Raw genomic sequence first — 15,223 nt, 5'->3', positions numbered from 1 at the left:
AAGATATGAAGATAGAGTTAGGCTCTTCTCAGTGCACAGTGCCATGCCAAGAGGCAATAGATATAAATCGGAACACAGGAGGCTCCATCTGAGCATCAGGAAGAACTGTTTTGCTGTGCAGGTGACAGAACACTGACACAGGCTGTCCACAGAGGCTCTGGAGATCCCTGGGGATCTTAAAAAGCTGCCTGGACACACGGCTGGGCACCCTGCTCTGGGTGTCCCCACTGGAGCAGGGATTAGGCCAAGTGGATCCACAGTTAATTGATCCACACAGTTAGGCCAATGGATCAATGTTAACCTCAGTCATTCAGCAATGATGTGAACAGTCCTGAAAAAAGCATAGACAGCATTTATCCACCTGGAAATGGATTGCAGCAGCCACTGGTAATACAGCAGAACAAGGCCACCCATGATAAGATCAAGCCAGGCAGCTAAGTAAATCCACTGGTTCATTTGTTTCTTCTTTATAAATGGTTTGTTATTTTATACGAATTCAAATTGGTGACTTCCACCCATTAAGAGGTAGAGTTTGTATTTGTTAATAAATCACACCAATCACAGCACATATGAGCATTGGAAGGAACCCATGGAAAAAAAATGAGACAGTAACTAGACAAAGGGTGGGAGGATGAGCAATGGGCAGCTCTGAAACAACACATTAATCTATTCATTAGAGAAAAAGAACTTCCTTAATGATGACAGGTTATTCATTGCAAAATTACATCCTATCACTTGGATGTTATTCCTACACACTATGCTGAGCACTGGCATCAATTGTTTTGGCTTTAGTTCAATCACTGCCAATTACCTCAGATTAATTTACCACTAGCACTAAACATAAAAGTAGGAAATACCTATTACATACACGGTATAACTGTTCCTTAACCAACATAAAAATAAATACACACTTCTAAGCAGACCTTGCAAAAGCATTATTGAATAATTCCTATGCCTGTGTTTACATGAATGCATTACCAATTTTCTTTCAATGATAATATGTATCATTATGCTGTATCAGCCTCTGTATCTACAAGCTCATTTTCCTCTGCTGGTCTGTCTTTTATGTCTCCACGGTGACTTAAGTTTTCAAATAACTTTACGGAGGAGCAGCCACACTTTTCTAGGTGAGTTATAGATAGTATAGCTTACATCAGTGGGAGTGATGCATTTAAAAATACCCTTATGAGAGAAACAAACAAATGGATGAGGCCATAAGCTGTTAGCTTCTCTGCATCTACAGCCAACTCATGGACACTAAAATAATAACGTGTTTTAGACAGCCTATAAGCCCAATGCCAGTATTTCAGTGAGAAAATCAGTCAATTGCCACAAAGCCAATACAATGCTAATGACAAATGTATTCTATCCAGCATTTTGTTAAAGACTGCAGGCAGCTACAAACTGCAGGCTCAGAACCTCATGCCAGAAACACTCCCAGTGAAACACAATATAAAGTTTAATATGAAAAATATTAGTGCTTTCAAATACACTACTTAAACCTAAAGAGACAAGATCCAATTGACATTTCTGTCCTTTTTTCTATTTCTCCCCCACTGCTCCTTCACATTTCCTGTTTTCTCTCTGCACGCTGCCCAAAATATTAAATGATAGCTCTTTGTTCTCAGGTCACGTAGGGGTTTTGAAACGCCCTCCCCTCATTCCTCCAACTGTACACACAGAGTGAAGACGGGGCCTCTTTGGCACCCACTGGCTAATAGGGGATTCTGAAATTGCAGACAGCTCCCTGGGAAGCTGTGTGGAAGTAATCAGGCTGTAGGACTCTGGAACAGGGACCATGCATCCTAGGCCATAGCAATCCCAATATCTGTGACGATGAAAGCTGTTAGCTACGCCATTGCTCGACTGTGTGGTCAGGAAGGTGCATATTATAGCAAACTATTCCGAAGTAGAGACAGAGGAGACTCTCTACAGAGAATTTTTATTCTGCTGATGTATTCCTACAGCCATATATATAGAAAGCCGTAATTCTGTATTTCTGTCTTCCTGCCACAACTCGCTCCTCTTATGCTCCTCACCTCTTTCATATCTCATGTAGCCCTGCTCCTTCAGAAAGCTCTCATTAATTCCTCCTAGAAGAAAACCAACAAAACACAAGGAGGACTTCCATGCTTCTTGAGCTTACATTTCTTCACCTATCCTATACCTAATTCCACCACACTCCTCATGCACGTTTCTTATCTTCTCCCTTACTACTCCCGTGGCTTAGCGAGAGCATCCTACCCACAGATGTTATTTGCAGCCCTTCTTGCTCTTCTCTGCAAACACTTTTTTCCTGATTCAATATCTTTCACTGAATACACTCTTAGACGCTTTTATTTGAAATATGAACCTCAACTCCACTCAGTACCACTTCCCTTTCCTTTCCAAAGTCAGTATCTACACTGTTTGAGTAACTGGAAAACCTGCGGAATGAAACAGGACAAAAGCAATGACATGCCTTCTGCACCCCACCTGTACTCCAACAAAGTCACTTTCACCCAACTCAAGTATTCGCCTCCCTGGCCAGTGCTCAGATACACCGTCCTGTCTTCTTCCTTCCCTGATCCATCTTCTGAAGCACAGATAGCAACAACGTTAATGTGTTAATTTTTTTTTTTTTAATGTTTCCATAAAATACGATCATAATTAGGATTAACCTCAGCCCCTGTACATACGCTGGAAACAAAAGGTCTAATCCACACGAGAAGCAGCCCAAAGCAAGTCCACTGAAATCAGTTAGCTCTGATGTGCCTGGGATTCTGCCTCAACCTGTAGAGATCTTTGGTTTCCATCTGTATTTACACACAGGAGCTGTGTGTTATTGCCACACTAAAAGCTTACCTAAGCACATACTATTTGAACAAACATGAAGTGTTACAAGGACACATATCATAATTCCAGTAAGGTGAGTTTATAGCTGAAATCTCACACTCAGTCCCTTTAGAAACATTATCATAGCATATCATGCAATAAGTCATCAAGTACAAACTTGGATGAAGTAATTTCTTGCTTTGGTAGTCAATTTATATCGGAATTTTTTGTTTGTTTTTAATTTGCACGGGTGATTCAGCACCTGTTTACAGACCCTTGATGGAGAAGGTCTCAGTGATCTTACATTCCAGTCTCACAAGGTACTGCCCTCAACACATCAGAGTGACAGCCTAACCAGCAACCACAGGACTGGGTGGATGGGGGCAAAAGCGGTTAAACTTCAGGCTTCAAGTCTTCCACTTCTATTTTTCCACTTGTACTACCTCAAAGCAAAGCAAAACAAAAGTCTAAGCTACCCCCAGCTGTTCAGGAGATAAGCCAGGACAAAAATGTAATGGATCTTAAGTGTGCCCTTCATGTGAGCAGGGTGGAGGGACCTGTTTAAGTGCTGTGCTATGTGCACAACTTCAGGGAGACTCTGATCTGAGGTCTATGTCATCACACTCAGCAGCCTACTTTTCCTACTTTTGCAATCTGAGTTTGTGCTGGGCATTGCATGCTGTTGAAACTAAAGGAGACTGACTGCATGAGGAAAGGCAAAGCGTATGGAAAGAACAGCACAGAGGAAGTACTGTACTGCCTCAGATAGCAAAGGCCTCTGAGGAAACCACAAGTTTCTGTTTGGAAAGAAGTCCTTCATGTGCTTCTGTTGATCAGGTAAGGTCTGTCCTTTCCTGAGAAGGCAGAAAGCAACGTTTTCAATATGCTAATGGAAAATAACCTGTTGGGGAGATCAGAGACAACACACCACAGAGGGCCGTCTGCACCTCCCAGGCAGAGATGGAATTAAGTAGGTTGAAAACCTGGCACGAAAAGAGGCATACAAGCTTTAAAAAAACCCCACACAAATAGCTGTCCGTGTTACGTAACTTAGGGCACAACAAAACATCGCTCAAAGATGAAGAAGCTCTCATCAGACAGGTGGTAATGCTGACGCCCAGAGCAAAAGCTGGGCTTACAAACTGTCAATAAACTGGGCCAAAACATGGCATTCTGTCTCAAATTCCTCTACTGATTTTCAGCTGCAAGCAAAAGGAGGATAAGCAGAAGTTAGATTAAATTCAAGTATCTACATTATACTTCTTATTACCAAATATTGCTTTGGTTGCACAAGTATCCCGATTTGCAGATAAGTTACTGTACAAGAGGAAAGGGAAGAACCAAAAACTGAGCTTCACTGAGGTAGAAAACAGGAACTTCGTTCTTGTCCTAAATCCAGTGTTTGGAGTTCAGGACTTTGGCTTCTTTTCAGCACAGCACTTAAGAATTTGTTTAATTCCAGTGGTTTCTGTAAGACTTAAACACGCTTTGTGACATCTTCCTGAACAGGAGTACGATTATTCACAGAAGCAGCATAGCTGTTTCTCAGGGGAATGGTTGTGCCTCATGGGTCTCCTGGGTAAAGCATGAGCTGATAGAGGGAAAAAAAAAATCAATTTCAATAGGGACTGAAAATAAATGGCTTTTTTGAGACATGAGTCTTTTCCTCACATTCAGGACCTATTTGGGCTCGTACCTCATCAATGTTAACAAGACTATTAATGTAGAGTAATATTTCATTACTGCACTCAGTGCTTAAACAGGTATTTTAGAGTGGACCTTTCCACAGCACCCGCATTTCCTATAGCACCCTCCTCTTCATATGCCAGTTTGTGGGCATCTCCATTGATAAAATACCACGATTTGCTTCACAGGCAGAAAAAAAAAAAACAAAAAAAAAACCCAACAACCATAAATTAACAACACTAACCCTGTTAAAAACAGCCACAACAAAACTCCAGCTGTGCTGTGAGCAAACCACCACATGTTTTCATTTCCGCTGCAATCTCTCAAGCCCTGACATCTCATTACAAAAGCCAGCAGAGTGGGTTTTCCCCCCACAGGAAAAGTAATCAGAAACACAGGTTTAATTGGAAAATGACTGTAGTTACTGTTGTATGGCATATCCAGCTTCTCCTTAGTAAAATCTCAGAGAAAAGGAAGATGTCTGTGATCTAAATTAAAACACATCCTTGTGAAACTATTCACAAGAAACAGATGGCCCCAGGACTGCACAGCGGCAGGTAGCACTCCATGGTGCTGGCCCAGCTTTCCCCTGTGCAAGCATCAAACCAAAATAATGAAGAATTAAGAGAGAATTCTCAAGCCCTGGGTGCTACTACTGGTTGGAGGGGGGTTCTTACATAAATATTCCTACTTTACATGTGGGGCATTTCACAGAGCTAGAGAAGAAAGCAATAAATAAGAAACTCCACGAATGCTCTGGCACCTAACTGCACAGAGGGAAAAGTTTTGCGAACTGCGAAAGGCGGAGTTTCACAGAATTTACTTAAAGGCCCGCTACTGATGGGTTTTCACGTAATTCCACTTGGCTTACAATAGCAGCACGATCCTTTCTCACAAACTCTTTAAACAGCACAGACAATTCCAAAATCTGGCTCAGGGCGTTTTGAAAGACAGCTCAGCGCATCAAATACATCCAGCCCTGCGCTGGGACCGCAAACACGGTATTGTAATAAAACCCAGGAGCGCCGTGCGATAAGCGGCGTGATAAACTCTTACACGACACAATGACTCCCGAGCCCAAACCTCGGGCAGCAGCGCTCCCCGGGACCGGCGGTTCGGGGCTGGGCAAGGGCAGAATGCAGCAACAGGCAGAGCGCCGTCCGCCTCCCGCCCGCGCGCACCGTGACTGTGCAAGATGCCCGCAGGTGTCACCGAGGCGCGAGCGGCGCGAAAGGTCGGAGCGGAGCGGAGCGCCGCGCCGCACGGCCGCCCCGTTCGGCGGGCTCCGCTCGGCGGGCGCTGTTGCCCGGGTTACGACGAGGCGCGGCCCGACCCCGGGGCGCCGCCGGCCGTGGGGGAGGGCGCCGCGCGCCGAAAGGAAAGCGCCGGCCGCCGCCCCCCGCCTCCCCGAGCCGCTGCCCGCCGCCGCTCGGCCCCCTCCGCGCGTTCCCCCCTCGGCCGCCGTGCGCGGCCTTCGCTGCGGTATCGCGTCCCCGCGCCGGGCGGCTCCGAGGAACGGGGCCCAGGGCGGCCGCCCCGCTCCCGGCACCTGCCGGCCTCCGCCCGCCGCCCTGTACCTACCACACGGAGCCGTAGGCGCCCGAGCCCACGGGCGTGAGGTTCTGGTAGCGCTGCGGCACCTCCCACACCGTCTTGTTCAGCTCCTGCCGGTAGAAGCCGCCGCGCTCGGTCATCTTAGCGGAGCCGCCGCCAGCGAAGGCAGCAGCAGTGGCGGTCGCCCCTCAGCCGGGGCGGGGAGCGAGGCGGGCACGGCCGGCGCCGGCGGGAGGAGGGACCGTAAGGGGAAGGGGAGGAGAAGGCGGCGGGCCGGGCAGGGCCGGGGGCAGTGCCGGGTCGGGGAGCCCGGAGGGGAGGGGCGCAGTGCAGCCCCGGGGCGCGGGCTGGGCACGGTGTGCTGCTCGGAGGACGGGGCGGGGCGGGAGGAGCTGAGGGCCGCTCTGACGGAGCTCCTGGAGGTACCGGAGTCCCCCTGACAGCATTAACTCCGTGCGCTCACTGTTATGCTTTTGGACGGGGAAGACTGCAGTGACGAATATTACGGGACAAGTCTTGAAAACGTTAGATGCCCCAAGCACAGCAACTAAATTAAAGGGCTCTCTGGTTTGTGCATTGGTTCGTATTTTCAGAACACACTTTGTATCAGCGACTTGCGGAATCAGCAATGTAAGCACCGCGTACAATTTCATTTCGCAATTTCCTACGCTGCCTTCGGCACCCATACCCTACATGCAAGCAGCCTGCTTGCACAGGGGCAGTGTGCGGGCATCGCTCAGGGGCTTCTGCCTCTGAATCAGCAGCAGATGCAGATCCTCTCCTTTCAGAACCTCACTGAAGTCTGCTCTGCTCCTATACCACGAGTCGCTGGTTGCCCAAGTTCCAGCTCTGAAGCCCCAGATCACATTGCAATACAGGGCATCTGCAACGAGGCTGCCCAAGTGAACAGCACCAGCAACTTTAGGGCTCAGTGCATTTCAGGTTAAAAACGAAATGGCTGACATTAGTGAAGCCTTTTGGAACCACCCATTCTGTAGGCACTCAGTGCTCTTACCACCACTGTTTGTCCTTGCTTCCCCCTGCTCCAGTGCAACAAACATCTCTGGTCTTCCAAGAGCCCGCTCCTTGGTCTCACCTGAATTTCTGTGCTGAAGGCATAGAGTAAAACAACACATCTGTGCGACTTTGCTTTCTCAGTAGCATCATTTCAAATTTTAAGATTAGAATAACAGTACAGTCATTCTATACCGAACCAGGAAGAAGTGCTTCCTTCCCACCCTCCTAAAGAAGGCCAAAATCTTTCACAGTGCCCAAAATGAAGCAAATAATCCTGTTTACTGACTTCAATCTGTCTCTTGCAGCATGTCAGCCTCTGGCCTTCACCCACTCACTACGTGTTACATTGCTTCTTGCTAACTCCAGTAATCATTTGTGGAGCTTGGATCTATCCATATCTGCCCAAGCAGATCATGCAGTTTCCACAGGAGTCAATTTTCCGTCTGCTTGATATTTACAGTCTCTCTCAATTTCCTGTCTTCTATGAAATTCTGTCAGATATTTGTACTGCAATCATTACAGGGAGATTGCATTTGATTACCTTGTTGTATTGGATACTACATATATGATGTTCTTTTCCATGTAACAAGGGAGATATTAGAAAACATACTCGCAGAATGAACCACCCTTATAGCACAATAAGCACCTGCTTGCCCTCCCTAGTGAATTATACTGACATTTCTATTCAGTAAGATTAACTAACTGTCCCTTTTATCCAAGACTTCATGAAATCCACTAGCTAAAATCTGTATGTGATAAAAACAACCCACATCCAGAGACCCCAGAGGACAGCACATATAGCAATTTCGGAGCCGGTCAGATTTGGATATCCGAACACCCCCTGTAAGGCCAGCCCTGCCTGTGCCTTCCTGCCTGCAGCAGGAGGAAGAAGACACAGCCTTCTTTGCTTTTGGATACTGTTTTGCTGGCTGGCCAGTTGTTTGTATGTGTAACTCTGCAACGCTGACACAAACAATAAACATGGAAACTCATCAGGAAGAAAGAATGCTACCTGAGTACTGAAAGCATGTCATCTTTTGGTGGGAGATAGAATCCTGGTACTGCAAAACCAGGACTTCGGAAAACACAAGACGTCAGCAGAACAAGGCTCTGACTTCTCTCCCTGTAACTGCTGTAAACACTGGGTAAGCTAACAGCAGATTTACAATGCATGCTGAAGCTTCAGTATGAACCGCCTTGGTTCTGCAGTGGATCTCTTACAGACTTAGTATTGAGCTTGGAGATGCCCGCCGATAATACTGAGACTGTTATGAAGATCTTTTCTATCTTGATTCTTTTGAAAATGTTGTAATTAATAACTGACATGTTAAGAAACAAAACATTGATTGAGGAATGTTACATACATTACACTGAACAATAAAACATTGTGGTAATTGCCTATAATGCTGGCTTTATTTTCAGGTTCTTGTGAACTTCTGAAACCACATCTACAAACATGTAATTATATCATGGAAAAGCTGTCAGTATTTATAATGACATAAAGATGAAGTACAGGCAGCAGGAGAGGCTTAATGGAGCTTTCTGTGGATAGCAAGTCAGTCATTAGCTGGTCATAATACATCTGTTTGTGTGAGATTGCTTTGCAAGAGATTGTATACCTTTTTTTGAAATATAAGACACTTGTTGCATATGCCTGCTAGGTTGTATCAACCTTATTTCCATTAACACCAGTTTGACTTGCCCTTTGCCACAAAACACCTATTTGGATTATATCATAATAATGGTATGTCAGGTACAGGTTTTTGTTATTTCTGAGCAGATAGATTCTACTTAGATGTTAGCACTGGGGCTTTGTTTCTGTCTCCCACATTTTCTGTGTTAAATTGCCTCAATCTCTTGGTACCTCAGTGCCACCTTTCCATTTATGAACCAAGTCTCAGATTGTTTTCCTACCTTAAAAATAAATACACGTAATATTGATATTGCCTCAGATAATAATAGCGCTCATGCTATCTATGATTATTTTTTGCAGACACTGATAACAATGTTTTTCAAATATTGCTTTCATGCTGCTGTGGACACAGGGTGGGAAATTTTTCTCATATCCGTTTGAATGAATGTAAGCAGAAAAAAAATCAAGCAGCTTCCTTTACCTAACCCTAATAGCAAACCACATCTCAGCCTCCTGTAGCTTGCCAGTACTTGGTGGCAATGTTTTCTTCACCCAGGAGCAACATATGGGTATTAATCTAAGCTCATGCTGATATTGGATTTTCAATTGGGACAGCAAACGTGTTAGCAATTGGCATCACGAGTCTCCAAAGTGAATTTAATCAAATACAATATCCTGCTCAGTCATGTCAACAAGGGCTTCTCAGTGTATGTATTTTCAGAACAAAGTCATATTTGTAAAAAAAAAAACAAAAAAAAAACCGCAGATTTAACTTTTAAATAATTCCTAATTTAGTAAATAAAGGTCCAGATATAATGAGGCAAGACTGAGATGGGCCATTAGTATATGGTGTGTTTTGCTTTGTCTCTCTTGCAGTCCATGTAATTATGTTGTCTTGTGTCTCACAACTCCATGATACTTTATTCTTATGCATAATACAGCATAATTCAAACGCAGCCCAATATTGACATGCATAATCAGTAGTTGCAGAGAGCCCAGCACTGTTCGCATTCAAGTCAGAGACAAATTTCATTACGTGAATGGGAACAAGAACACATTGTTCCAAAAGCATTAATTTGGGTTTATGCCTTGGATAAACATCAGCTATAAATTTCACCTGCTTGACTCCAAAGAGAGTCCAAAGATAAAAGCAGATGTGTGTGTAAGAGCCGACAGAATCTAGGCTTTCTGCTTTTCTGATCCATATAGGAAATCACACTTGAGGGAAGCTGCTTAGATGACCATTGTCTTGTCTCCTTGGGCTCTGAAGAAAACACCATAGGACCCTTAAAATGGCTGTGCACTCCTAACTATGAATTCTTCTAATCACAATCAGAAATATTTATGAATTGGGCCAGTTGTATTAATCCTTTTACCTAAAACCATGTTCTTTCCACACAGCAAGTCCATATGAAGAGAATGCAATACTCACAGGGCTTCTCAACAGCTGTGGACGCATGTGTGTTCAAACTTGCATGGAAGAGCTATGCCTGCTTTGGCCTATTCCTGTGAGATTTCATGCTACAAAATGTGGTAAGCACTAACGGAATGCAATACTTGCAGATAAGAGAGAACAATTTGTGAATTCTCATTCATATTTAACTCTTTGTGAATGGCTAAAAGGAACAGGTATCAATGCTAAAACCTGTAAAAACAGAAGAAAAATCATAAATAAAGTATCAGCCTTGCTTAATATGGGAGGCACGTATTCACATGCCTTCATTTGCCATCTGCTACTCATCTACAGAATTTTGTGCTTCAATCTGGAGCTGTTCATTTCCCATAAAGCAGCTATGCTCACCCTTGTCATACCAAAAATACTGCATCATTCCCTGTTCCTGTATCTTTCAGTCACTGTTAGAGGTATTGTGAGGATGCAGCTCTCCAGCTACCTCAGAAAAATTGTACAAATTCAGTTCTCCTACAGTATATGAACCTTTCCAACCTATCTGCAGGTGTTTGGGCTTTTTCCACCAGCATGACTCCATTGTACAGTGTGCTATCCCATTAAGGTGAAAAGTGGATTTTCTACTTCAGTAACAAACAAGATCCTCCTCATTGATTCTGTAATGTCACCTTCTCGGTTTCAGCTTTAGATCCTGGCAGTGGACCCTGCTGAACAGAATTCTGGTTGCTCAGAACGAGTGTGTCAGCAGGACTCCAAATAATGGCTGTAATGTGACAAATTGCATGGCAGATGCTGAGCAGCAAAGGCAATGACAAACCCTATGGAGGCATGCCCTCTGCCGAGGCTTCACAGGAGCTTGATAAACCCAATGGAACAGCTGCTGCACGGCTTGGCACACTGTGCATTTACCAGGCACACTTGGACCCATGACATACTTTGCTTGCTAAATATCTGGATCCAACTTGCAACTAATATTATTATGGCAGGATGGTAAGACAGTAATGTGATGTGCTTCAAATAATTTCAAACAGCAATTTGGATTAAAACTGTGATCCGTGTGATCCACGTTCTGTTCAAAAGATGCCATCAGTAAAGGCAACAGTTTTCAAAATTTCATCCTCATTCAGGATGTATTTGATACACACGGGATCCTTAAGGCTATTCAGACTGTGTATCTACTGCAATCTCATCATATTTCTCTCTATGAACTCGCAAAACTGTTGCAAGAGAGTATATTGGTTAGTCCTCTGTTTTCTTGTACTACATAAGTTCTGCCCATAGATAAAAAAATCTTTTATGTGTATTGTTCCTCTTAAAGCAAATAGTCATAAATCTTTGTATATAGGGCTGTGGAGACACATGACAGATACATAGTAATAGGTCAGAAATATCAGTTGGCACCACTGTCTACCTGTTCTATATCACCGCATGTAACTGTACACAGTTAAAAGAAATAATAAAAGCAATGACAGAGATAAGGCTCTTTTGAGAAACAGTTGGAGGCCCTGAACCTCAGATATTAAGTTTTTTAATATCTTTATAAACCAGAGCTTAACAAAGGGAATACTGAATCTCAATAAGATCAGAGGGCCTGGAAGGGAGTGGGATTATCAGCTACTGCAAGAAATATGCAAAGCAGATCCTTGCTGCAGCAAGTGTGCAGCCAGGCAAAGAGGTGAGGAGGCCCAGGTTGGAGAGAGCATCCAAGATGAGGCTGCTTCCAATCTTATCCTACCCTACCATACCCTAACCAACCCTGCCCTACCCTACCCCGTCTTGCTGAAGTGGCAACATTTCTACAGTGTTTCAGTAAGCACAGTATATTTCTTTGAAGAAAAGGCTTACCTTTTCCTTTGACTCTGAGAAGCAAAAACTGTAAAAACTTGCATGGAGGAGATTATTTTATGAAAAAATGCTTTATGTCATGGTTCTTGTGGCCACAGGGAAGCTTACAAGCTAGTCCATTTTTGTATTATATTCATTATTGATAGAGAATTATCCGTTCTCAGTTTTCTTCATGTTTTGTTCAGCCTTTAGCAAAACACTCTGATTCTCCTTGTTCCTGCTTGCTTACTGTTATCTCCTACCAATGGTGAAACTACCAGCAGGCTGCATTTTCTTGCTGATTGAAACTCTGAACATAAATGGCATAGCAGTGAGCTTTCAAAAGTGATGATCATGGTCTTCTCTGAGTGGACATGTCAGTGACGGGACAGTGACCTGTGATAAAACCTATTACATACCCAGAGCCCATTTGGGGCTTTGCTCTCAGTATGAGCATAGTTAAGCTTGGCAGAGATAGAGACCTACAAGCAGTGGCAAGAGGCACTTCAGTGTAATCTTTCATTGTGTATAAAGTTATAGTTTTTGTCAGAGAAAGGAGAACCTGTGCAGGGCATCCTTACTGGCTGAGAATCACTTTGTTGTAGGAACTGGCCTCTTTTACACTAACAACCTTGGTAAGTTAATGTTTCTTGACACCAGTTTCAGTTTTATGTAGAATTACACGTAAGAAAATTCTTATCACTAGTTAATAAGTTGAGCATATCCTTCCAGGTAGATGACAGACAGTGATTTTTATGTCATGCTAGTAGTTCTCTGTAAATAATCACAGAGATGAGTGTGAGTCTATCCTTCATTGCAGCCACAGGAACATGCTCCATCTCACCCCACTTACCTGCCATTATACCTCAAGAAATCTGCCTCTCTTTTGCAGTGGAAAACAGTGGATGAGCTTTCAAGCAGCATCTTCTCCAAGCATGATTTTCTATTTCATCCATTCCAGTGTGTTCTTTCTTCCTAAAAGACAGCAGCAAAATGCCTCTTCCAGCAGTTTCAATAATTTTTGCTTTGGGATAGAGCCCAAGATTTTCGTCAAAACCTCCGATTGATTCTAAATAGGACCACTGAAACAAATTCTCTTTGCCAGTCTTTATCCTTCCATTTGAAAACAGAGAGCTTTAGCAAATATTGCATCAGCTGTAGGCAATCATCCTTCTGGAAAGGTCTGCAGGATTTCCTCAGTAGGCATATTAGAAGCTCCCAGTATTCTGAAACTTCTCCTTTCACAGGTTTTCACAACTTTTCCTGTTTTGAAATGTGGAAGGAATAAACCTTGAACTGAGGTGCTTTTTTTCTTGTGTATTCAAAAATTCTAGTTGTTTACCCTCTTCTGAAAATAATGAGTGTCTTTGAACAGTACCCATTTACTTCTTCCATTTGATCTGTGTCTTGTCCATGTGTGTGATGACAGTGCATCTAACTAGCACCTTTGCCACTTCTCTCTCCCTTACTCAACAATTACCAGCATATTTCTGAGGCCCAAATCAACAAAGGGAGTTGCTTCAGTTTGTGTACAACAAACTAGTAAATCTTTTTGAAATGAGAGTTAGCAACATTTCAAGGGTCCAGTGCTAGACTGTCTTTTTATCTCCAGTGTAGACAACAAGCACGTTAGTAGTAGCTCAGTGAAGTGGTAGTATTTAGTCTGTATACAAATAGAGGCTGCTGGTGATCTCACTGAGTTTTGTACCCAGTGAAATACAAGCACCAGTGAGATCCACAGCTGTTCCAAAGAGGACATGTGCCATCACTGCTACTTCTGCAGTTTGCAGCCCCTTGCTTTGGTTGCTGAACTCATAATGGCCCACTAAACTCTTAATTTATCTGCATACTGAGAAAATTTTATCCTTCCTATTTGGCTCTGCTATGAGAGCAAAGGAGTCATTTATGCAAAGTCATTCAGTTTCAGCACTGTTTTGTGTGCTGACTTACAAAAATTCTAGCTATAGAGTAACTCCTTTATTCTCAGGTGATCAATAAATTATGTCACTGTCTGTTAGAAAATCCTACACTCCTCATGCAGGTGGAGCAGCAGACTTTTTTGCAAGCATCCAGACCTTTGAAACTTCTTGGCCTCCTGGACAAGTGGTTTCCTTGAATTGCAACAGTTGCAAGTTGATAAGTCCTTCTAGTTTCATTCAACTGGCTTCTTCCTTTCTTTTACTTCCAGTTTAGGATTCCAGCTTAATTGCAAATTGGCAGGACTCTCATTCCTCAAACAATAACCATTAGTTAAGTTTGGACCCCATCAAGGCATTCATACTGCACAGTATTACACCAACTGTGGTCACTGTAATATTTGATGAAAACAGAAGCTGGCCTCAACCTGTGAGGTTCCTTCCCAGTGCTGTGGCATTTCTATTTCAAGTCACACACACAAAAAAAAAGACAAAATGACAAAGAGAAAGAAAAGCTGGATCATGACATATGGATAAGAAAAAGTACAAGAAAGACTTCTCTGGGGAAGCCCAGTCCCCTGACTCATTTTCTTTGACTGGTGACCCATCATACCTCAAAATCATGCTGTACCACAAAACTTAGTTACAACAGAGCTCAGGTATTCATGATGGCATGAAATCTGTGTGCACCAGAAAGCATCTTTTTGGTTTAAAATTAAAGATGAAAAGTCAGGATTTTGCTTCAGGTGTACCTATATTCAGATATTTCATTCTGTAGTCACACAAGCCTTGATATCAGCATTTCTGGTTTAATAATGAGAAGAGCTTTCTCCAAATACCCCATGACATTCCTCTCCTAGATGTTCACTCCAGTAGTGTGAATGTTTTCTTATTGCTTTCTTTCTTTCTTTCCTATTTGTCTTTGACCAAAACAAGACACTTCCTGCAGTCCCACATGGCAGGAAAGACAGAAAAATGGCAGGCAGATGGACTCTAGCCCCCACTGCTGTGCTGCCCACACACATTCTCTCTCCTGAGCTTTCCCAGAAGGACAAGGTTTGACCTACTGGAATCTACTGTCTTTATTGCCTTATGTCTAATTTTTGCCCTTCTGCTGAGAGGTATGGGCTGCATGGCTGGAGGAATCTGCCTGGCAGGGAACTGTCTGTCTGCAAAGAGCAAGCCACAGATAGTGTGGATATGTGAATAGCCTGAAAGGATCACTGCTAAGAGAGCATAAGTAACAAAATTACTGAGTTCAGGCTCACTGACCTTCCCCTTTCGACTCATGAGTTCCGCAGTAGGCATAACTCATTCTCAACTAATAATATCAATGCAATATTTAATCAACAATCAAAAGCAATGAAAGCT

General features: G+C 43.4%; 1 protein-coding gene across 3 annotated transcripts in view; it reads right to left on the bottom strand.

Annotated features, from left to right (window-relative positions):
* Positions 1-6,311, bottom strand: part of LOC128073209 (mitogen-activated protein kinase 11-like) — a 29,617-nt gene extending 23,306 nt beyond the window's left edge. For 2 of the 3 annotated variants that reach the window (XM_052667799.1, XM_052667800.1), the window contains exon 1: positions 6,082-6,308. In XM_052667799.1, the coding sequence (XP_052523759.1) occupies positions 6,082-6,194 (113 nt within the window). In that variant the 5' untranslated portion in view covers positions 6,195-6,308. Of the gene's footprint in view, positions 1-6,081 lie in introns of all 3 variants that reach the window. The other variant, XM_052667801.1, reaches the window with a different exon arrangement.
* Between the last annotated feature and the right edge of the window lie 8,912 nt (positions 6,312-15,223).

The sequence above is a fragment of the Tympanuchus pallidicinctus genome, unplaced genomic scaffold, assembly GCF_026119805.1.
Source record: "Tympanuchus pallidicinctus isolate F22 unplaced genomic scaffold, pur_lepc_1.0 scaffold8, whole genome shotgun sequence".
In the NCBI taxonomy this organism is placed as follows: Eukaryota; Metazoa; Chordata; class Aves; order Galliformes; family Phasianidae; genus Tympanuchus; species Tympanuchus pallidicinctus.
This window is presented reverse-complemented; position numbering and strand designations above follow the sequence as displayed.